The 23,758-nt window shown below is 39.6% G+C and overlaps 1 protein-coding gene across 3 annotated transcripts in view; it reads right to left on the bottom strand.

Annotated features, from left to right (window-relative positions):
• Klhl14 (kelch like family member 14) overlaps nucleotides 1–23,758 on the bottom strand; it is a 107,055-nt gene that overhangs the window by 20,486 nt on the left and 62,811 nt on the right. For 2 of the 3 annotated variants that reach the window (XR_013103823.1, XM_034518295.2), the window contains exon 3: nucleotides 6,912–7,001. The exons of the other annotated variant lie outside the window; for it this stretch is intronic. Coding sequence is in view for 1 of the 2 variants with exons in the window: in XM_034518295.2 (XP_034374186.1) it covers nucleotides 6,912–7,001 (90 nt within the window). In the remaining variant the exon portion in view is untranslated. The remainder of the gene's footprint in view (nucleotides 1–6,911; nucleotides 7,002–23,758) is intronic. 3 annotated transcript variants of the gene reach the window in all.

Genomic DNA, 23,758 nt, shown 5'->3' with positions numbered 1-23,758 from the left:
GGAGTTACTCCAGTTGTGTGGTAACAGCCACTAGGCAAGAATTGCCCCTCTCCATCTACAGACAAATTACTGTCCAGAAAAGGACACACATGCAGAATAGTTGACTGATTATATCTGCCTAGACAGAGTAATCAGTCCTTAATAATCCTGCATCACCAAGGTCTGTCAGATGATTCTGGGCCAGAAGGCTGAAGATTTGATGCTCCAACGTTCAGTAGTATAGGGGCTTTTCAGGTGTTCAAAGGTCTCTATAAATTGGCTAAGTTTTAGAAGCTATGCTTTGTGCTTCCCACAATTATAGTTAACTCAGTCATTCTGGATTTCTGATGGGGTTGAAAACTTACAGCTATTTACCATAAGAGAAAAGATTTGAGTGGATGGTCGTCAGCTGACATTCATCCTAAAGCCAGGTTCAGAACTAAATGTTTTAGTTAGGATAAATGACAGAGGTGCTGGTTAGTCAACAAAAGGATGGATGGGGTATTAGGACTATCTTGTACCTCACTTTTACAAATTGGCATAATTATGCTCTAATTGTATTTTGAGAGAAAAGTTTCATTTTAACAGGAAGGGTGATGTGTAGGAGGAGTTAAGGTAGGAGGAGTACTGAGAGGAAGAAAAGGAGTAAGAAGAGGAGAAGGAGGAGAGGAGAAGCTAGGTGATGAAAGAGAGAAAGAGGGGGGAGACAGGGAGGCAGATATTCATGTATCTCCACCAGTCAAAGATAGTTGTTATATCTAGGTTGGTCAGTGGGTTACACCTCTGATTGAACAATTCCAAACTTATAACGCTTATGATTAACATTATTTTAAAAAAAATGTATAAATGCAAAAAGGAAAAGGGGGCATGGGATAGGGGTTTTCTAAGGGGGGGAGAATGGGGAAAGGGGATGGCATCTGAAGTGTAAATAAAATATCTAATAAAAAAATAAAAAAAATAAAAAAAATAAAAAAAAATAAATTAAAAAAAGAAAGAAAGAAAGAAAGAAGGGAGCAAGCAACTGAGACTATGAATGGTGTTGGTGGCCCTGACAAGTGTTCTTACAGTGAACTGATGTTGAAAGGCAATGGGGACAACTCAGGAGAGACTAAAATACAGACATGGAGGTAAGTGGCCGCACAATGCTTCCCAGCACTTCCTAAACCAACAGAAGACTATAAACTACAAGACACAGATCAAGGGAGTGTTTGGTGGTCATTTTAAAAATTTTTAGCTCAAGAATATGAAAAGTTCTTGAAAAGGCAATTGGGACCAAGAAACAGACTTTAGATCTGTATAGAAAGAGAAATAAGAAGGAAATGTGTAGTTTATGCTAGGAGTCTGAATTTTCCTTGGAAGCCTATGTGTTGAAAGCTTGGTCCCTGGTGTTGTTGGGAGAAGACTGGATCTTGAGTGTGCTAATGACAACAAAGGATTAATCTATTGACAAGTTTATCATTGAGTGGGCTAGTAGTATGTGGAAGAGAGAATCCAGGTTCTTACTACAAAGGGTGACTGGGAGTGGTCTTCTCAAAAGATATCCTGGTTTTGAGTAGATAGGAAATTAATGAAACCAGTCAAAAGAGATGTCAAGGCATTCCAGGGATTGTGTGATTTGAAATCAGGTGTTCCTTCCCATGTGGAAGTGTTGACAAGTCATGACAGATTGGTTTTATCTGGTGTCCTACAGAAAAATAAGAATGGTAAGAATGACGCAGAAACTTCAAATAGGAAGGATCCAACTCAAGTACAGACTGTGTCTAGAGCTAGTTTTTTGAGTAACTTTTGGTGGCCAAATTTGTCATAATTTCCCTGTAGGAAAATACATTTTCTTTGGTGCTCAAATTTCCAAACAGCATCTGAAAACTAAAAATATTGACAAGAGTTAGAACTCATCCACCATGCATAATACTGTTTCTCTATGAAGTTTGGGCCAGAGTTTCTGTTTGGAAGAAGGAATCTGCCACTTCTCGTAATGGGGTTGAAAGGGCCTTCATGTGCTAAGCAGCAGTGGTAAAAACCATAAATCTTGATTTCTTATAGAATGGAAGTGGAATTAATTCAGAAGAAAGGCTCAGGAGAGCCTGGTTTGAAGGGGTTTGGGATTAGAGAGTATCTCCAGAGGCCAAGATGGTGGTGTTCAAGAGAGACAGGTTGAGGACTGGGATTATAAAAAGAAGTTCTGAGAGTGGCAGGGGAGAAGCAGAGAGATAAAGAGCCTTATAAGAAGTGAAAATGAGTTAAAGTGGACTTAATTTGCTGTCATGGGGCTTACTGTTAAGACTCTTCTAGAGGCTTCAGAGTGGTGGATGCATATGATGAAATTTTGGAAAATAGTTTACTCTTCCCACACGTTTCTTCCCCTTTTCTTCACCCTCTACCATCTTTCTTCTTTCTTCTTCCATTGTTTCCTATAATTATTCATCTCTCACCCCGCCCTGCTCTGCCTCCCTTCTACTTCCCTCCTCTCCTCCTCCCCTCTTCTCCCCTCCCCTCCTTTTCTTCCCTCCCCTATTCCCTCCTCTACCATTTTCTCCTCCCATTTCCAGTTCCTTTCCTTCCCCACTTCTTCCAATTCATCCTCTCTGCTTCTTTCTACTCCATTTTCTCTCCTCACTCTTTCCCATTTTCCTTTCTTTCACCTGTCTTAGATTTTCCTTCTCCATTCATTCCAGTAGGGTTTTCGGGAGCTGTCTAGACTGGCTTCAAACCTCGGATCCTTCCATCCTCTCTCTCTTAGCACTTGATTACAGGTTGCCTCAGCCTATCTGGGTCTTCATTTTCTTTCTGGCTTTTCCTTTACTTCTCTTCTTGTGATGATGCCCTTCTGCCAGACACCATTGATGAGTATTAGTGTATGAAGAGATAAATGAGGAACTGGGAAAAATTTTCAGCCAATGGTGGGGACGGAATAGGGAACAAAAATCTCTTAGTTGTTTGAGGAGTTAGTTCAAGTGGTAAATGTAAACCAAATTTCTATGTATTCTGAAAGCATCTATAGATATATTCCTATTACTACAACATGGAACAAGTTGACAGGATATTTACACCATAGCTGAGTAGAAATGTATATATGTTGGTTATTGGTCCAGTAATTAATAGTAGTTTTCTTACTTCAATTTTGGTCATGCAATCAAGACCACCAATAGAGCACAATCTAAGATTACAATTTTGTATTTTGCTCAGGATACACTCCTCATAAACTATTCTCATATGAATTAACATTGAATTTGAGCTCTAATTTTTAGAACAGAAATATGTGTGCATAACATTTGAACCATGTGTTTAATTGTTCTCTTGCATAGCTATTACATAAAAGTATTTTTATATTAGCATATTTATCTTTTTGTCGGTATTAGTTGCACAGGGCATCATAATATGAAAACTCCACATTTCTGAGTGGTTCAAGTCTTTTTAATATTTTTAGAAGATGTGGAGTGATTAGAGTTCTTGGGAGCAAGTGAAAGCCACTTCTCATTGATGCAGCAATTTTTAAGACCAATGGCAAAAATCATATTCTCTTTTAAACCACAGTTGACCAGATTGATGAGAAGGTGAAAGGCAATGTAATAGTTGTTGTGGGCCAAGACCTTGAAATCAGACAAACCTATGATGGAATCAGCTCCATTCCTCTTGTGAACAGTGTATTCCGAAGAGGATAATCTTCAGGGTTACTCTCTTTGCATAGAAAAACTGGAGTTATCATAGATTATGGCTCACAAAGTGCTTCTGAGGATTAATTGAAATTTCAACAATCATTTTTCTTTGGCTGAAATATTGAGAGCTCACCAACTGCCAATACTATCAGAGCCTACTGTGATTGACCAGATGGACAGAATTTGTAGCTACATGCAAAGTATTTGTGGAATTGTGGTAGATAGTTATGGTACATAGCCTAGATCTCTCAGAAAGAGATGTGGCCCGTTTCTTAGCTGTAATGTTGGCTGATGGCGGCCACAGACACAACCCTCACTGAATAGGCTGCCTTGTCTTCTGTTTTTATCTCCCACTTGAAGATGCCAGTCAGCAACTTTTTAGAGCATTTTCAATTAAAATACCATTTTAATTGACACGGAGAACCAAAGGCAAGCTTACTTGCCTCTGACATAATAAACTCTCCTCTGTTTAAAGAAACCAAATTTCCATCTGGAAGTTTTCAAGATTCTAAAAAGGAACTTTATAGACAGAGGGAGCTTCCAGGCCTGTAGCTGAGGGGAATGGTGAGGTTAACATACTAAAACTTCACTCTGAGCTTCCTAGCAGCTAAAACAGAGAGGAGACAGCTATGAACACGATCAGGGATGCCGCTGCTCATGCGCACACAGGCAAGCCATGCCTTGGTGCTCTGGCATGACAAGCGACTGCCACGTAAGCATCCACATGATGCACCCTGCGTTTCCAGTGAGTGATTCTAGCTTTAAGTGTGGTTCGGGGTTGATAGCCTTTCTGTCAGTGTGTTCGTTCAAGGTTTTATATTCTGGTTGCTGTTTGCTTCAGGTGTAGGTAGAGTGAAATCATTACAGTCAAATGGGGGTAGTATGGGTCTCTGAATTAATTCAAAGAAAAAAGCCTTAATCCTCTTGACTAGGGATTGGAATATCCTCTAAATTCTCCCCAACTTCCCACCTAGTCCTCTGGGATACATTTTTGATTTGAAGTTGAAAAGCAAGCAGGTAACAGTTATATTTTCTAGCCTATGCTAATGGAGTACCTGTGTGTGTGTGTGTGTGTGTGTGTGTGTGTGTGTGTGTGTGTGCGCGCACGCGCGGGCGCGTGCAGGTCCCTGCAAGTGTGCAGGTGTGTGAATGTTTGCAGAAACCAGAGGTCACACTTAGGTGGTGTTCTTCAGGTGCCCTTCACCTTGTTGTGACAGGTTTGCTTACTAACCTGGGCTTGAACAGGCCAGGTTGGCTGGCTAGTGAGTCCAGATATCTATCTGTCTTCAAACCAACCGCAGCACTAAAATTAAAGCTTTTACCACCAGACCTAGCCTTTTCTATGTGCCCTGAAGGTCAAAGTCAGGACTTCCTGCTAGTGCAGCAAGCATGTTATCACCTGAGGTCCCGCCCAGGCTCCCAGGAGTTGTTTTATCAGTTATTGATTAGGATAATGCTTGGACTATGGTGCTTAGTACTAAGCTAAAGTGCTTTCACAATGGGGACAAGGCTTGGGGTTAATCCCTAGCACTGGAAAAAAAAAGCCAGGCATCATGGCTCTTGCGTGTAATCCTAGCACTTGAGAAACAGGCAGGACAGTCCTGAGTTTGGGGATGCCCTGTGCTGCACAGTGAGACTGTCTTTTTTCTTTTTTAAAGGGACGACTCAGTTATGTGGAAAGTTTTACATTTTGTTTTGTTTTTGAAAGCTGAGTAAGGAGAATTATTGTTTTAACAGAGGCCTGTAGAGGAATGGCTGGGAAGTTCTTTGAGGTCTGAAATAGGACTCCCTAAACTTTTCTCATGTTTAGTTTTTTTTTTTTTTAATTTATTTATTTGTGTGTGTTTGTGTGTGTGTTGCCTATGTGTGTGTGTTTGTGTGTATATTGTCTCTGTGTGTGTGTGTGTGTGTGTGTGTGTGCGCGTGTGTGTGTGTTAGGGAGTGTGAATGCATGCGTGTCATGGTATACTTGTAAAAGTCAGGACAACCTGTGGTAGTCAGTTTAATGATTGAGCTGTCTCCCCAACTCTCTCCCTTTCTTATGAGTGGGCAGCCTGCCTTGTTTTCCTTTACAATTTTCTAGAAAGAGCAGATGTTGTTATTTTTTACACAATTTACCTCGGTGCAGATGCTGAAAGAGAGCATTCACAGTAAAATATATGCAGTATATGTAATTTCAGTGGGATGTTCTGGGATTTTAAAGTAAAAATGTGTACCTGCAAGCTGTTTTATGGCTTCTCAGTTATAATTATCTCTTCTGTAACACAGAAGGCTACAACTGTGGCTCTGCCCTCACTTGCAAGCTTTCTAAAAACACCACGATGTTTTTGCATATTCTGCAAGACATAGTGCTCTTGTGTTTGGTTTGGAATGTGTATCAAAAAGTCTTTAATTTAGGAAGGAATCACAGTTATGGGAAAGATGGTGGACAACTATGGAGGACATGATTGTAAAGGCTACAGTGAGGAGAGTGAGTGTGCTGGGTTTAAGGTCCTACTTGCTGCAAAGTAACTTGAATTTGAGTTCCATGCTTCCTGGGTGAGAGAATGTGTATTTCAACCTTTTTCTCATATAGACAGAGTGGGAGGAGAGTAGTGGGTGAAGATCTGAACAGCTGCAGCTGACTCAACCTTCCTCTGGGGAGTCCTTGCTTCTGCTTATGGCATTCCTCGGGGGATGGATAAGGACAAGGGCTGGCATCACTGTGAATCTAAGTCCCCAGAGAATTGGCACTTGAATGCTCTGTTACATATGTCCTCAGCTAGCTCCACGAGTCTCCTCCCTCCATCAGCTAACCTCATGGACTCTCCATTTGCCCATGTTACATAGAACTGTATTTTCAACATTAAGTATAAAAGGGATGGATAGTAATCTTTTTTCACAGTGTGTGTAGTTGTTCAGCATTGCTATGGTAAATGGACAAAACACTGTTCACCCAAAGCTCATCTGCACGGTAAAGGTTTGGTTTTACAAGATGATAGGGTTAACAGATGGGAAGTTTAGGAGGTAGACCCATGGACGGTCCTCAGTTATCAGAGCCATGTCCTCAGAAGGTATTCTAGGACCCCACCCATCTTCTTTCCTTTTCATGGCCTTGTTGATGGTATCACTGGATCACTCCTTCCATGGTGGGTCACCAAAACTGTACTACAACACAGTTGTGTACCTCCAAAACTCTGAACTGGAGGAATCTTTTCTCTTTAAAGTTAGTCGCCTCCAATACTTTGTTGTAGTTACATAAAGCTGAGTTGTTCAAAGCAACTGTTCAATAGTTACCATTTGGGTTCCACTGGTCCTCTCCACCCAACACGAACAGGAAGTTTTCTACCTCTACAACGCAGTGGTGGGCACTGTTGTAAGGCATAACTGGAATCAAGAAAAAAGGACATATAAAAATTTCCAACGCCTCAGCTTACCAGCTATATACTTCACCAAAGTTTGTACAGAACACGAGACTCTATCAACAGACAACACCGTAGCTACCCACAACTCCTATGATCCACATGCCCTGGCTCAGTGGTGGGTTGCCAGCAGTTTCAAACCCAACCCCTTTTGATAAATTTTGCATAATGTTATTCCGAGAATTAGTCAAGAACAACCTGCATGCTGCTTTCCATCCTTGAGCTCTCCTCATCTGCCCAATGGTGAAGGATAGAGTTTCTATGGCAATGACTGACACTCCCAAATGGTCAGGGCTGGCAGCTACTTTCTGAGAGAAGTAACTCTGAATAATGCAGAACCATTTGCTGGCAATCTTTCCACAAACAGACTGGGGTGCTGGGTGGCTTTCTACTCCACAGCAGTGAGCAGGCTGAATTTCCATACAGTTTTAAGTTTTTAAATTAAGGTCCTGCTGATTTAATGCCTCCTCCAAATGTATACGCTTAATTTCCTGTACGATGTCATTAGCAGCACAATCACATGCTTTTCATCTATCTGCATTGGAGCTCTTCTGTAGCAGAGATGAGAACTGTCAGGAATGTCATGCATATCCATTCCCCACACTCTCCTTCTTCTGCACCCAGCCACAGAGGCTGCGTGGAGGGGTGTTACTCATAAACCCACAAAAGTCAGGTTTCTGTGACATTTGCATCTCCTTCGGAAAGTCACGCTGTACCAAGCAGGGTGCTGCTGCATTTCCGGTGCTGCTGCATTTCCGGTGCTGTGCAGTGTTGGTCCCTGCTGGTGTAATAGCATAGGGTGACTGGGGATGTGTGCAGCATTAGTTATCAGAGGACATGCAGTGGTCTGGGCCCAGTGACACCAGTAGGAAAAATGATGCCCTTGTTCAGCTCATCATATGGGCACCTTAAATCTAGGTGAGGACAAATGGGGAGGTGATGTGCCTGTTCAGGCAGGGAACTTATTGCTTGACACGGATCAACAGAGCACTTAAGAAACCAGTGCAGTGGGAAATCAATATGAATCCCAGCCAATTCTTACTCTGCGCTCCTTTGCCAATGTAGAGAGAGAGAGAGGGAGAGGGAGAGGGGGAGGGAGAGAGAGAGAGAGAGAGAGAGAGAGAGAGAGAGAGAGAGAGAGAGAGAGAGAATGAGAGGTAGAGAGAGAGAGGGGGAAGAGCTTATTGCATACCTGAGGAAGAACTTATCTTTCATCTGACTTATTTTGAGGGAAATATATACATCTCTCATTTCATTTTGGTTTAAGTATCTCCTAGCTTTCTCAGAGATAACTTATATTGAGGTATAGATACCTCAATATAAGGCATGACTTTTAGAAAGAGAACTCAGCAAATAGTTTTATAAGTGCATCTTTTAAGCTTCTTACTAAAGTGGCAAAAGGTTGTAAGAATTTTGATTCATTAATTAAGTATTCATATGTATATGGCTAATTTAGGGAGTTGAAGAAAAGGGGTTTAAAGTGGCGTGTGCAGTTAAGAGCTTCATCAGGGGACTTCATCTTACAAATGTCCTTAGACCCCCCCAAAGCTCACTTTAATCTTCAGAGAATGCCCTCGGCTGATAGTTCTTGTTGAGCCACGACTCTGAATTCCTTGGTGTATGTCTGTCTGTTCGGTTCACTGAGCAATTAACTTTGATTATGCTTTGAAGCTGTATTTTTAAAATCAAGCCAATTAAGTCACTGCAGTTTAAATGATGATACCTCTTCCAAACTATTGGAAGGAAAACTAGGCTACCCCATCACTTGCTGTGACTGGCTGTTTCAGCTTGACATAATGACCTCTGACCTGTGAACTTACACAGCATTAGTTATCCTTGCACGCATCTAGTTACAAGTAGCATTGTGCAGAATAGAACCTAGCAGCTTACTTTACTCGCCTTATGGACAGACACCATGCTTCATATACTTATTTTTTAAAATTTTATTTGTTGGTGTTCACATTTTTTTTAAGAAAAAATGGTATTTTCTTCTTTTTAGGCATGAGCCCAGCCTCATAATAAAACAAAATCTCTGGAAATGTATCAACACTAGTGTTTGCTCCTGCTATGCATTTGTTCCCATTCAGGCAAAAATTAAGTGAAGGAAATACATGATTTATTCCTAAGCCTCTTTCTCATTTGATTACCCCTATTGTTATGCTTTGTGCAAACAAATGAAGCTATTACTCTAAGCTAACTACCGAACTCCTCAAAATCAGGGCAAAGACGTTCCTTAAGTCCTGATGGGACGGGTTTGTGGTGATGGTCCTATTTCTTTGCATGTTTTTATTTTTGACAGTCCTGCATATTATACTTCTTGGTTTGGCAATGCAGTATTCACATTTGTGAATTATTATCCTTTCTGAATTCTCATTGTAAAGTGGAAGGCTATAAACAGACACACATGACGCTTTGAGATCATGGCTGAATGTAAAGCACTCCCAAATTTATTACAAATAAAATATTTGATCAATGTTTGAATTTTGAAAGGGCTCTAACTCCTTTGACTTCTGATTAAACCAGAAGGAAAGGAAAAGTAAACAGGGCAAGCAATGACATCCAGCAGTCCATTGAGAAGGTCACTGCATTCTGCACACACCCATTCTCTTTGAAGTCACCCCAAGGCCAGCCCCTGTCCTTTCCAGACTTATGTATTGGTGGACACCTGTGTGTGTGCACAAGCAGGTGGTGGAGGAGGTTGGCCCTCCACGCTCATGCACAGCCCGCTCTGAGTTTTTAGCGTGTCAGTCAGTGAGTTAGAGGGAAAGGGGACAGAGAAGCTAATCAGGATGAAATGAGATTAAAGGCTGTCTAATTTTACAGCAACTGTGATCCATCAGCCACTGTGAAAGTGACAGTGGAAATGAGTGATGGAGACAGACAGGTGGGGCTGTACATTTCACTGATTTATCCTCAAATGCACTGGGCCTTATTTTATTGAGTGAACACGACCGCATTTATCAAGTCTGTCATCTAAAGCCACTTTCCCTCCATTTAAAAAGGTCACTTTACTCTGAGGGAGCAGGAGAGAGGCACTTTCAAATCAGATTTAAAATCGAATAACACATGTTTATAAGGCCCTTCGTGAGGAGTCTCAACTTTATCTCACACAAACGAGTTGTGCTTAGAAGGAAAAAAATGGGGCAGAAGCCAGAAAAATCACAGAAGAAAATGCTGAGAGAGAGAGAGAGAGAGAGAGAGAGAGAGAGAGAGAGAGAGAGAGAGAGAGAGCGCACTTCGATGGGTTTCGACGGGTCTCCAAGTCTGATGCAGGTTTTTGTTTGTTTGTTCTGTTCTGTTTTGATTCTGTTTCTTTGTTATTATGCTATCCGCATCCCATGCCCCTGAAGTTTTGTTCTGGTCTGAGCAATCCAATCAAGCATTTGATAATATTTAATATTTTAAATCAAACAAGTAGAAAGTAGTAGGGAGATGCTGTGGAAGTGGGAACTCGAGAGGGCTAGTCACAGTATTGACCCTGTGAAATGACGGATCGTCACACGTAAAACAGATGTCAGCAATTGCTACAAGCCTGATCGCTGCTACAGTGAACTCCTATACCCGTTAATTGTTTTCCCATGATTTTAAAGCCATATAAATCTCAGACACACAGTCTTTCACCCCTCCCTGTGCCACTGCAATAAAATGCTTCAGGACCCTGTGCACAAAACTGTACCTGGATGAGAAAGGAGCATGGAGTCCTCATGGTGTAATGTGTTGCTTTTTGTTATAATAACCACCATTTACCATTGACCAGGTGTCATATGTTAAATTGAATATATAATTATGTTTGTATGTTTACAGAAATTATATCTCTGAAAATACACATGTTTATCCCTTGCTACTAATTTGTTCCCATTTAAGAAAAAATATATAATCAGATGAACTGACTAATTAATGATATTAAAATTACAATGCATGATGAGAATATATAGTAAAACAGAAATTGTCTTTAAGTATATTTATTTTTATGTTTCACTTTATCCATGTAACTGTGGATCAGACATAAGTCAACCACCGTATTTCTAGGAGAAATACTGAGGCCTTCGGAGGGTAAGTCACTTGTTGAAGGTCATACTCAGCTAATGAATACCACAGCTTTACTCCAAACGTGGGGATGTCTGGACCCCGACCCATGGTCTTATGCATTTCACTCTACTGACTTTCAATAGGTGTGTTCGGCCAACCAGAAAATAATTACTGAGTTCCTGAGTGTTCAATGATAGTGTCCCTGAGATTCATATATAATTTTATACTGCTTCATACTTTAAATGTGCTTATTACTTAGATATTTAAAATGCGAGTGCTACTTCAATTTTTTTCTGTACATACAAATATGAAAGTGGTCGGTTTTCTTAAGATGTGTTTTTATTAGCATGTAGTAACTGTACAAAGTAAAGGATTTCATTTTCATGTTTCATACCTGCACATAGTATGTTTTGACCTGTTCGTGCCCTTTGTTGTTTTCATTTCTACTCTTTCTCTTACCCTCATTCCATTTCTATATCCTAAACAGTCCTTTTACTTTAATGTCAATTCTTCTGTACCCTTCCTGTATTCCACATCTGACAGAAAACTCATAATAGTTTTTTTTTTTTCTGAGTTTAACCTCTTTCCCTTAACATGGTGATTCCCAGTTCTGTTTTTTTTTCCTTGCAGGTAACATGACTTGTTCTTTTTGAATAAATAAAACTCCACTGTATATATACACTACATTTTCTTTATATGTTGTCTGCTGTTGGGCACATGGGAGGTTCCATGACTTGGCTGTCATTGCTTCAGTAAATATGGCTGGAACAGGTTTCTCTATTCCATGTCACCTTTGGTTATTTGAGGTTGAGTAAGTAGCCGGATCTTGCGGACATCTTATTTTGTAGATGAAAACCCTCTATGTTGAGTTCCATAGAGGCAGGACTAAGTCACATGCTCATCAGTGGTAGATATTGTTTCTCTCACATTCCCATCCTTTACTCCTAGAGCCCTCACTGACATCCACAGCTTCTTGTTTACTTGATGCCAGCCACTCTGAGTGGAGGGAGATAGAGTCCCTATTTCACTTTGAATTTCATTTCTCTGATGGCCAAAGTTTGAAGATTTTTTAATGTGTTTGCCACTATATTTCTTCATTCAAAAGGAGGCTATTCAATTCATTTGCCTATTAAAATAAGTACACTTGCTTTATGGAGTCAGAAACAAAACAAAACAGAACAAAATGGTCCATGAAGATAGGTAGAGTCTACTGACAATGGGTTATGCCTATTGTTAAACAAATAGTGCCTGTTTTAAACTTGGATGTAAAGGCACAGGGTCCTCTGATGGCATATCAAGTATCCAGAGGGCTCACTTCTTTCTACAAAGGCCTTATTCTCCTAGAGATGCAAATTAGCCTGTCTTCTTCCTTGTTACACCTCCAGGAAATGTAACTATCTTTTAGTAGAAAGCATGTACATCTCAGAACTCACGACATTCATGAACAAAAAGTGAGAGGTTGCTTGAGCCAAGCCCAGAATATGGAAGGATTGTCAATTCAGTAGGAGTTGTAGGTTTGTTGTTTAGATACGACAGATATGGGGTCCTTGATATCCTTGTGACTTCAGAAAAACAAGCTTACAAAATATGCCAACCAAAATGGCATATTTTAAGTTTTTATAAATTCAATTTTGTTCATAAGTATATAAGTGTTCATATATTAAATATATATTTATTATATAACATGTATAAACACCTGTGATATATATGTATATATCATATCACAGGTGTTTATACATGTTATATAATAAATATATATTTATTATATAATAAATATATATCACATATGTATATATATACATATATATATGTATATATATACATATATATATATTAAGTATGTGTTCCTGAACCTTAGCCAGTCAGTTTTCTGTCTTGGAAGGCATTACTGGAACTGTGTACTTGGCTCTTCCTTTCAGAAAGATTACACATATTAAATTTATTTATCTATCTATCTATCTATCTATCTATCTATCTATCTATCTATTTATTTGTATTTGTCATTGAATTTAGGATAGCTTGTGTGCTAGGCAAGCATTCAACCACCAGGCTGTGTTCAAGCCATTTTCTAGTTCTTATGTTTCGGTTTTAGGCAGGGTATCACTAAGTTTCCCAAACTGGCCTTAAACTTGTTAACTTCCTACTGCAGTGTTTTGAGTAGCTGGAATCACATGTCTGTGTCTGGGAGTATCTAACGCAGATACTGTGTCTAACACAGATTCCTTGTCTAACACAGACAGAAGCATTATCCTAACGTGGTGCACCCTTTAGCATATTGCTGTTTTGCACTAAATTGTGTGCAGATTCAATCCTCATTTGCTGTGTGTCTATTCCTCACTAGGCAGCACTGTTCCTGCTGCAAGTCCCGGGAACAGTGTCTAGAAGATGTCTACTCAGAGAACACACATCACAGGCAACAAAACAGGCTTTTTGTCTCAAAAGCTAAATGCAGTGAAGATACAGAAATCAAGGCTGCTGTGAGGGAACAATAGGGAGTTCTGACAGAGGCTGGGAGGAGACCTTCTGAATGGCCAAGTGGATGACCTGCAAGGTGAGCAAACACTGTAGTGTGGACACCATGTAGGAAGTAGTAACAGGAATAGCAAGTGCAGAAGTCTCAGAGCGCTGGCTGGTGATGTCTTCAGAACAATAGGATGCCAGCACAGTAGAATGTGAGGAGAGGGATACAGAGCAGACCCCTTGATGCTGGAGAAAACTGTCAGGAGATGATACTATACCTGTCTTCCCTGCAGCAAGCAAGCTCTATTATTGATTTTGCTCATTACTGGTGGCTGTTTGTTAATGTCTTTAATGACCATTTACTAAATATTTTTTATGTGCAGATACTTTTCTACTGATTATGTGGTAATGAATGAAGTCCCATGTACCCCTGCTTTCTGGGTACATCCTGCCTTATAAGGAGAAAGGGCACAAATATAGACAACCAAGAAGAGCAGGCCAGATGATGGCTCTGGTGATGGCCTTAATTGGGGTTGTCAGGGACTGTTGTTCTAGTAGAGTGATATTTAAAGTTGAATCTAAAGAGTGGAAAGACGCTATCTGCCTAAAGGCAAGAGGTCCAGACACAGTGGCATGAGACGAGTGGTGTGAGAAGAGAGAGATTTGTGTGGGGAATACCTAGACAATGGGATGATGTCAGTAGTCTGCTAGAGACTGGCATAGGGGTCAGCATGAGTTAGGATAAACTCTGTGGCTCTTGTTCTAAGCATGACAGAAATCTATTTGGAGAATGCAGAGGAAGGGTGACACATTCATTTAGCTAATGAAACATCACTTAGTCTATTACTGATTAGAAAGAGTAGAAGAGGAAAATATCCCTTGACCCAGCTGAAGGATGATGGAGACGGGTCCATGGATGGAGAGAAGGAACGTGTGTTGATAATTGCTGTAAATTGATGAGGGGACATGATTGACCAGAACCAAGACTTTCCAGGGACATGGGACAAAGGCCAAAAGCCACCACCAAAGTGTTAATCACACTCACTGCTACCATCTGCTAGCATGTCCATTCACTCCAAACTGCAAGGCCCATGAAGGCACCGGCTACAGTGTTTTCTAAAAAATAAAGTCATTGATAATGGCTGAGTCAGAATCAGGACAATGCTACAAAGGGGTACAGGGCCCTTGTCTGGAGGAAAATGGAGGAGGGGTGGATTGGAGGGCCATAGAGGGGAGGTGGAAGGAGGAACCGGAAAGAGAGGAGAAAGGGGAAACTATGGTTGGCATGTAATATGTGATAGAATAAAATATAAAGGTGCAGGAGACCCTACCTAGGAAGGAGTGAATCTGTGAGCCTCATGCCTCTATCTCTTTTCCTGCTACTACACCGTATTGGCTATTGTGTATTAACACTGATTAAAACAACACATAGCCATTCCATGCTGTTGTAGTGTATATGATACAAACACTTGTGTGTTTGTGTGTATATAAGCCTATAATAGCAGCAATATATAAATTTATAATATATAAACAGGCAATATATAAATATATAAAGTCTATATATCGTTTGATGTAAATATATAATTTTATATTAATATTACACATTAATGTATCGTTAAAAATGTTTGTTGCTATAATGTGTTGTGTATCGTGTGTATATGGCATTGTGTGGAAGACCTTGTGATGCATGCACACACACACACACACACACACCACACAGACACACACAGACACACATAAACACACACACACCACACAGACACACACAGACACACATAAACACACACACACACAAGAATTTATGTGTAAGGATGAAGCTCTCTACACGTGTACATGGAACTGATGAGTCAGACAGTAGGTACCCTTGCTATGTTGATAAGGCTTTCACACTGCACTCCACTCTACATGGCTGGTTCATTAATTGTGAGCAGTTGGTATCTAGTTAAAATTCAGATCTGCATTCATTTATTAAAACATAGAAAGAGAATATTGTCACACATTTAAAATCCATTTGTAGTCTATACATTCTTCTACTGGGTTTAAATTTCCTGATACAATTATATATATATATATATATATATATATATATATATATATATATATATATATATATAGTTTCGAAGGTGTTTTTCCCCCAGGGAGTTCTGTAAGCAGGAGAAAAAAAATAAATGATATTTTGGAAGCGCAATATTGCCAAAATATGTATTGTAAAGTATTTACTCATTGAAGCAAATTAAAATAGAAATTACATGCTGCTGAAAAGAAATCTAACTTGAAAGGAAGAAACCTCACTTTCCCAAAAGTGAATGAAGAATACTTGTCATCAGATCCTGATGGGTGTTAAAAAACCTCATTCCTTCAACTTTATGGTAAGCACATTTGAAAATCAAAAGTTTTAAAATTTACAAGTTAGTTTCATCATACTCTTTAATCTATGCGAAAAGATAGAGCAACTTGGCCAATGTTTCCAAGGAAGTAGAATATATACACAGCAAAGCATGTTATACTGTAGCAGTGCTTTATACATTATATACATATATGTATATATATATATATATATATATATATATATATATATATATATGGTGTTGTGTCATTTTGAGTATGTATGTGTGTGTTTGTGTGTGTGTGTGTGTGTGTGTGTGTGTGTAGGTCAGAGGTCAATGTTGGGTGTGTTCCTCAAGCATTGTCTGTTTTGTTCCTTGAACCAAGGTCTCTGTCTTAGAACCTGACATTCATTGGCTAGAATGGATGTCTGGGAAAGCCTACAATCTATGCGTCTTAACTCCAGGATTACAGGCACATACCAATACCACCATTTCTGACATGGTTGTTGGGGATCTGAACTTGGGTACTCATGATTGCACAAAATGTCCTTTATGCACTGAACCTCCACCCCACCATATTCTTGTACTTTTTCCTGTTATGTTTAAGACATGCTACATATGGAAACTACCAGTAAGTGGAGGAATTTTGTATATATGGAGATACTTTAATTATTATGGGCAGTCTGGAAAACCGACCTTCTAGAGGATGGATGCACATGGTCTAAATCTGGTAAGCACCTGGAGGGTCTCGAATTAGCCCAATATTTTCCCACACCTTTCCTCTCAACTCCAATTTGTTTTGCACAAAGAAAGCTAGGATCTCACTTACTACACAATTTTACTTAAGTGGCTTCAAGATGCATAAATCCAAAAGAGCACATGTTAGATAGAGTGTGTGAGACTCAAGAGAGTTTTGTTCTCTTTTACAGTTCAAGGTTATGTTTAAAGGCGTCTTCCTGACGACAGGGATTGCTTTATAGCTCCCATCCTCTGCACGTATCAGCATAAATGCATGCAATTATGGAAGCATTTTCTATATGATAATATAGTATGTGAAATGTAGCTGTCTTTTGCTTGTCAAAGGATCTCTGAGCTCCTTGAAACCAGACTATATCTTAGTAACTTCATGATTAGCACTGAAGCACAGGACATGGAACTTTAAATCTCTGGAATTCCTCTAGCTGCTACACTTGACAAAATATTCAGAATATTAATGAATCAATAAATATCAGTGGCATGAATGAGTGAATGTTTGTGATAAAGAAAAACCATGTGATTTACTTCTTTGGAAATTATACTAAGTATGTGCTGGAGATGGCTCAGGAGTTAAGAATGCTTGCTGATCCTGCAAGAGACCTGTGACCTGTATGTGATGACTTGTGAGCACTTGTAACTATATTTCGAGTCAGCCATTGCTCTCTATCGGTTTCTGTTGGCCCCTGACCTCATGTGTACAAACCTACATACTGACATGTGGACACAATTAAAAATAAAATAAATTTTTAAAAATGAGGTATCTCAGAGGTCTTGAAGGAAGAGAAGAGCAGAGGAGGATGAGACGTGTCTTAGACCAGAATCCTGGGATTTCTAAGATAAACATTACCCTATGGAACACAATTGTCTGCTTAAAGCAAAGAGGGGCTCATAAACTCTTCAAGGGTTGGTCATAGATTCTTCCAAACACTATCTTAGTACCTACTTGTGCCAAGGTTAGAGGTTTTCAGTCTACCCTTAATGATGTAGCTCTGCTCTGATTCTTCAGCCTGGGTAACTGCTAATGACCACAAGACATAATCAACTTCAAATAGGACTGCAGGGCTTTTGTTTTGTTTTGTCACTACTGGGGACTGAACTTAGGATCTCACACATGCAGGGTAACTGCTCTATCACTGAACCACATTCACCAGTAGTTTAAAGTAGGATTTTGTTAGTAATTTAAATGAAGCTGGCTTCTAGTGTCTTCTATTTATTTTAGTTAGAACACTTATATTAATATGTTCCCAGACTTTAGATGCATTATTATGATATCAGCTACTTCCTTTGGACGCATCTGCTGTGCTGGCTGTGACAAATACATATTTAATCATTTTGTTTACCTTATTCTTTATGTGTATGGCTGTGTTGGCTGCATGTATGTCCGCATCATGTACATGTCTGTAAAGGACAGAGGAGGGCGTCATATCCTCTGAAACTTGAGTTTCAGATGGTTGTGAGCTGCTATGTGGGTGTGGGGATCGAACCCGGATCATCTGGAAGACCATCAAGTACTCTCTTCACTGTTGAATCAGCTCTCCAGCCCCACAGTTTTATTTTTATGTTTAGAAGGTTAAAGCAAATCCCTGATACTGATACCAGCAATCCCTTTTAAAGCTCAGTCTTACACTTGTTTTGATGTGTATCCATCTCATCGCATTAATCAGACATGTTGATGAAGCATGTTAGTGCTGGGATGTCTGCACTTACCTCAGCATAATGGCTTGCTGCACACATCTTCCTGGAGGAGTCAGAAATGGCAGCTTTATTTTATTTAAATAATATTAGTAAAATGTCTCAACAAATCAAGCAATAACATATTGTTTAAATGTTTGAAGCTAAAGAGCTCGACAAAACTTTTCACTATGGATAGCATGGCAAGAGGATGGCAAAATGGCCGTCAGGCAGTTTAAGTTCTCTTACTGAGATCAGAGGAAAGGAAGGGGGTAATCCATACAACAAGGAATTACAACAGACATCTTCTGATGATCACAGGTTCTCAGTGTTAGAAAGTGAGCACCAGCGGGTCCCATGAACATCCATGAGGTATCAGGTGGCCTTTCATTAATTCATTGTAATTAATTGTATCATTAATTCATTATTAACTATTACTGTGCTGCAATGTGAATGGGTACATAGTAACTGGACATGATTACTGTACTGCAAAGCTTATGGAGCAAGAGGCAGAGACAGAGACAGAGAGAAAGGTAGAGAGACAGAGAAACACAAAGAGACACAGGGACACAGAAAAACATACAGAGACAGACAGAGAGACACACAGACAGAATGAGAGACAGAGAGAGAATATGAATGCGAATAAGAGAAGGGCACTGTATCCTCAGGGGAGGAAAGGAATGTCCAGGGAGGAAGTGCCTTTCAGTCAAGTCATAGATATTTTTCAAGACAACAATAGAAGAAAAAAATTCATTGTTAGTAAAAGTAACACTGCTTCAACAAATATTATTTTTTTGAGCTCCTACCATGTACCAGGCTCAGGCTATGCTATATCATATCAGTTTGATTTTAATTAGCTCACTTCCAAAAATATTCATGATTAAAGTGAAATTCATTAAAACATTCTCATATTGTAACCATAGTTTTTTTCTTCATTGTAGTTATGTAATTATATTAATTTCCATGGAGGGTTGAGAAAACATCTTTGGAGAGAGGAGCAAATTAAAGGAATGAACTTGGTGCTATCTTTGAAGACGGTGGTTCTTCTTCCCTCCCCAAATCTCTTCTGAAGCAGTCTGGTAGTCACGGCTTCTGCACGTGTCTCTTGACATGTGGAGCCACCATGTTCTTCTAGAAGCATTACAGAAACTCTGAGTGATACTTTTTATTCCTTTGGGTTATCCATCATTACATCTCCTCCTGATGCGGTGTACTAATGGTGGCTTTGCATTTATTTCATTTTCAAGAAACTTCACTGCAAGGCCTCAGATTGTGTTGCACAGTCCTCTGTTGGGTAATTTCATTGTGCACATGTGTGTGTGTGTGTGTGTGTGTGTGTGTGTGTGTGTGTGTACACCACTGCAGCTTGCCTGGGAGGTCAAGATTACATTGACTCAATAGCTTTGTCCCCCAAGGCAGATGAGCTCCAGGTCCTGGTTGTGGCTATTTTAGGTGACACAGAACTGCCCTTTGATACTATTCTGTTGTCCCTATGGCTGTGTGTGGATCATAGGACAGAAATGTGGAGCTAATATAATGAATTCATGTTCTTAATTTTCACATTGTTTTTTGGTGGCAAAACTAGATATCGATTGTATACTAGGTGATTCTTGTTTATGAATGTAGTCTTGAAGGTGTAAAACTGCTTTGTAAATTTTCAGCCTTAGAACATAGGTGGAAACCCTAATTCTCAAGGTATAAATCAAACTCTCTGTCTGACTAGAGGTGTCCTCAGAACTGATTCTGACTGGTACTGTCATATGAGTGTGTATATTCACACGCATATGCACTCAGCTTATATATACAATGATATGAAAGACAATTATTTCTTATTTAACTGAGTGGCTGTGTGAAGACCCCATGCTCCACCCGAAGATGAAACAGATAACTCTTTTGCCAGATGTTCTAATGCTTCCTGGAACATGGAAGACAGGCATGAGGGTAGAGATTTGGAGGAAAGAAAGTGGTGGCAACTAACTGTGACAGGAATGTAAAATGAGAGCTGGGGCAGAGGTGACCTTCATGTCTGCATTAGAAAGAGTGACAGTACCTGGGAACTTCCTGTGAGCTACGATTTACATGGCACCTGGGAGTTGTCTAAGAGGTTCCTGGTTTGGTAATGTTTATCAGAGTAATTGACACCACGGGCCATTTTGTTTCCTTGGGACACTTACTTCTCTATTCAAAACACTGCTACAGGCATGTGGGAGAGCATTTGGATGCAGCATTACAATGGCCCAGGGGTTTTATGTCAAAGAAATCTAGAGAAAAGAGAAAGCATTGGGGCATGGCTTAGGTAACCATGTGCCATCTTCAGCCTGTCCCCAGCCATCACTTCTTTGGCTTGTCCTCACGGGGTCCATTGCTTTATTTTTAAAAGCAAAACAAAATGAAAAATTTCCTCTTTCCTGTTGTCCTTTCTACCAGCCACAAGAGTGTTCTATTTCCTGGGACCTCAAACCAGACCCACATACACAGCAGTAGACATGGTGAGCAATGGGTTTAGAGATGGGGCCGTTATCCAGCAGAGTTTTCCATGGTGTTGTCATGCCAGCCATGAAGGCTTTCCTTTCTTTTCACATGTCCTGAATACATCTTGACAATGACCTGGACAAAGAAAGAGCTCATGGTGGGAGGAACTGTGGGACCCACAGAGAGAGAAAGTCCTGCTAGGAGCCTCAAGTGTTTCTTTGTCATAAAGGCCAGACCAGCCCCCTAGTCTTTTATGCTTCCCGTGACCTAAGCTATAGCCCTCTCTGGCTCTCCTGTGTTCATGTTTGTTTGGGTTTCTTCTTCACAAAGTACTCAGAATGGTTCTTTTTCCCTTTTCATTCATGTACGTTTGTTGCACATGGTATTGGGCTACATGCAGACATTTTTATACTAGAATATCACATGCTTTGATTTTGCTCGTATTGCCCTTTCCTCCTCCCCATCACCCTCCTGTTAGTCCTCTTTGTTATCTTTAGGTTAAAAAATTCCATGTGAGTATAATCTGCATTTTCTTGTGCCCACGGATGGATACCTTTGATGGGTTTCTTAATTTACCTATGGTGGATAGTGGTGTTGCAGTAGATGTTGATCTGTTTCCTTCTCTGTAATGTGTCAATGAGGAATCTCTTCGGTAAATATACAGGACTGACACATCTGTGTCAGAGGGTAGATTTGTTCTTAAATTTTGAGTCCATAGTTTTTGGACTTATTTACGTTTCTACCAGCAGTGTGTGAGGATTGCCTTTTCTCTGCATCCTCAACAGCATTTGTTGTTATTTGGTTTATTAATGAGTGGAATTCTGATTGGCATAAGATGGAATCTCTGTGTAGTTTCACTTTGCATTGTTATGATGGCTAGTTAAATCGGATGATTTTACATATACTTATTGGCTATTTGTACTTTGTCTTTTGAGAACTTTTTGTTCATTTCATTATTCCATTTACTAACTGGATTATTTGATTTCTCATTCTTTCATTTTTGGGGTTCTTTGTATACTTGAGCTGGTTGGTGACAATCGATTGTATTTGCATCATTCCTTACCATTTGTAACTCTGCCATATACTTTAAAGTTTTAGGGTGCCCTGTGTGGACCATATAGTTTATCTTCCCAATCTCCTGTGTACCACAACCCCAGATACCTTCCCATTTCGGAGACATGGTAACTATTTTTTTTGTTTTTTTGTTTTGCTTTGTTTTTGTATATCTCAATGGTTTACCCTGTTCTGTAACTCGAGATTCTGCTAGAGAAAGACTGGCCACAGCAACTCCATCTAGAAGGATCTTCCGAGACACTATCACTCTTTCACTTGCTTTGTGGTTTCTTAATAGTGCTTGATGGTTCCCATAATTATACAGGTGATTCTACTGCAGTATCTACTTCTATATTGACCTATTCATTAACTGCTTTTCTATTGCTGCGATAAAACACCATGACCAAACAACTTATAGAAGGAAGAGTTTATTTGAGTCCAAGTTTCAGAGGGTTAGAATCCTTGGCTAAAGGCATGGTGGCAGGAGCAGGAAGCTCAAGGCTCACATCTTGAACTGCGAGCACCAAGCAGGAGCAAAATGTGATTGGTGTGTGGCTTTGAAACATCAAAGCCCATCCCAAATGACACACTTCCTTGAGCTAGACCACATGTCCTAAAGGTGCCCAAACTGGGCAACCAACTGGGAATCGAGTATTCCAACACTGGTGCTTATGGGGGCATCTCCTTCAAACCATGGCTTGTTAACAGTTGTTAACAGCCTGTCTTGCTCACTGCTCAATCTTTGGTACTTACAAAAATACTTAGCCCTTGGTGAATACCCAGTGAACATTTGATAACCCAGTGACACAATAATTTTAGTATACTGATTATGGTCTTCTTACATAGATCCAATATGTTAAAATTCAAATAGAGAAAGTAAGCAGTTAGGTTAAGATGATAATGCACAGTTTTAGTGTTCGTGGCCCAATAATAGAGTTATGTGTATATCTTGTGATTAGTAATGGAAGTGAGTGTGTGTGTGTGTGTGTGTGTACATTACATTAAACTCAGGGCCTTAAACATGCTAAGCACATATCTAGGTACATTTCACTCCAAGATCATGTTTGACATAATTTAACTATGAGTTTAAGAGCCTTTTTTCTGTTCATCAGTAGAATGTTGATTATAGCATCCACCTCATAGAGCTATTGTGAGAGTTCAATTAAATTGGGAAACTTATGTAAAGCACAAGGTTCATTACAGACAAACATAAAACATGACTCTTTTCTTGTCCTCTGTCTCTAGCTCCTCCACCAAATATTCTTACCTTATTTAATTTCATAAAGAAGAATATTTCCAAACAAACAAGAATATTTTACTTAAGATATCAAATACATATTGAAGATACGCAATTGCCCAACAGTGGATTTCATAATCAACCATGGATTTAGAGTGGAATTGAATAAAATATGGTATTTATTTATTGAAACAATACTACAGTTTCCAGAAGGAGATCACATCTGGATACATAGGGAGAAGGAAGTGGCACAGATTTACAAATCTCAAGAGTTATATTGGCAATGTAAGGGTGGTTTAAGTTCAACTCTTGCATTGCAAAAGAAGGAAGGGCATTTAATTTGACTAAAATATATCAAGACATTAACTAGGTGCTGTATGTGAAACACAAGAGTCTATGTGCAGAACATGATGATTGCAATCTTACATTTGGTAGCAGAATACTGTACATGATACTAACACTGCTGTCAAAGTCTAATGTACAGAGAAAGATGAGGGACAGGACTAAATTTTTAATTATTATAGTGGCTTTGCTGAGATTTCCCCATATTCTCTGGTCCCCAGTTGGTGGTACAGTTTGGGGAGGCTTTGGAAGTATGACGTTGTTGGAGGAAATATTTCATTTGAGGTTTCAAAAGTTCATGCTATTTCCAGTGGAGCTCTTTCTTCCTTGATGTTTAAGATCTGAACTCTCAGCTTGCTGCTCCTGTCACCGTGC

This window comes from Arvicanthis niloticus, chromosome 14, assembly GCF_011762505.2.
Source record: "Arvicanthis niloticus isolate mArvNil1 chromosome 14, mArvNil1.pat.X, whole genome shotgun sequence".
In the NCBI taxonomy this organism is placed as follows: domain Eukaryota; kingdom Metazoa; phylum Chordata; class Mammalia; order Rodentia; family Muridae; genus Arvicanthis; species Arvicanthis niloticus.
This window is presented reverse-complemented; position numbering and strand designations above follow the sequence as displayed.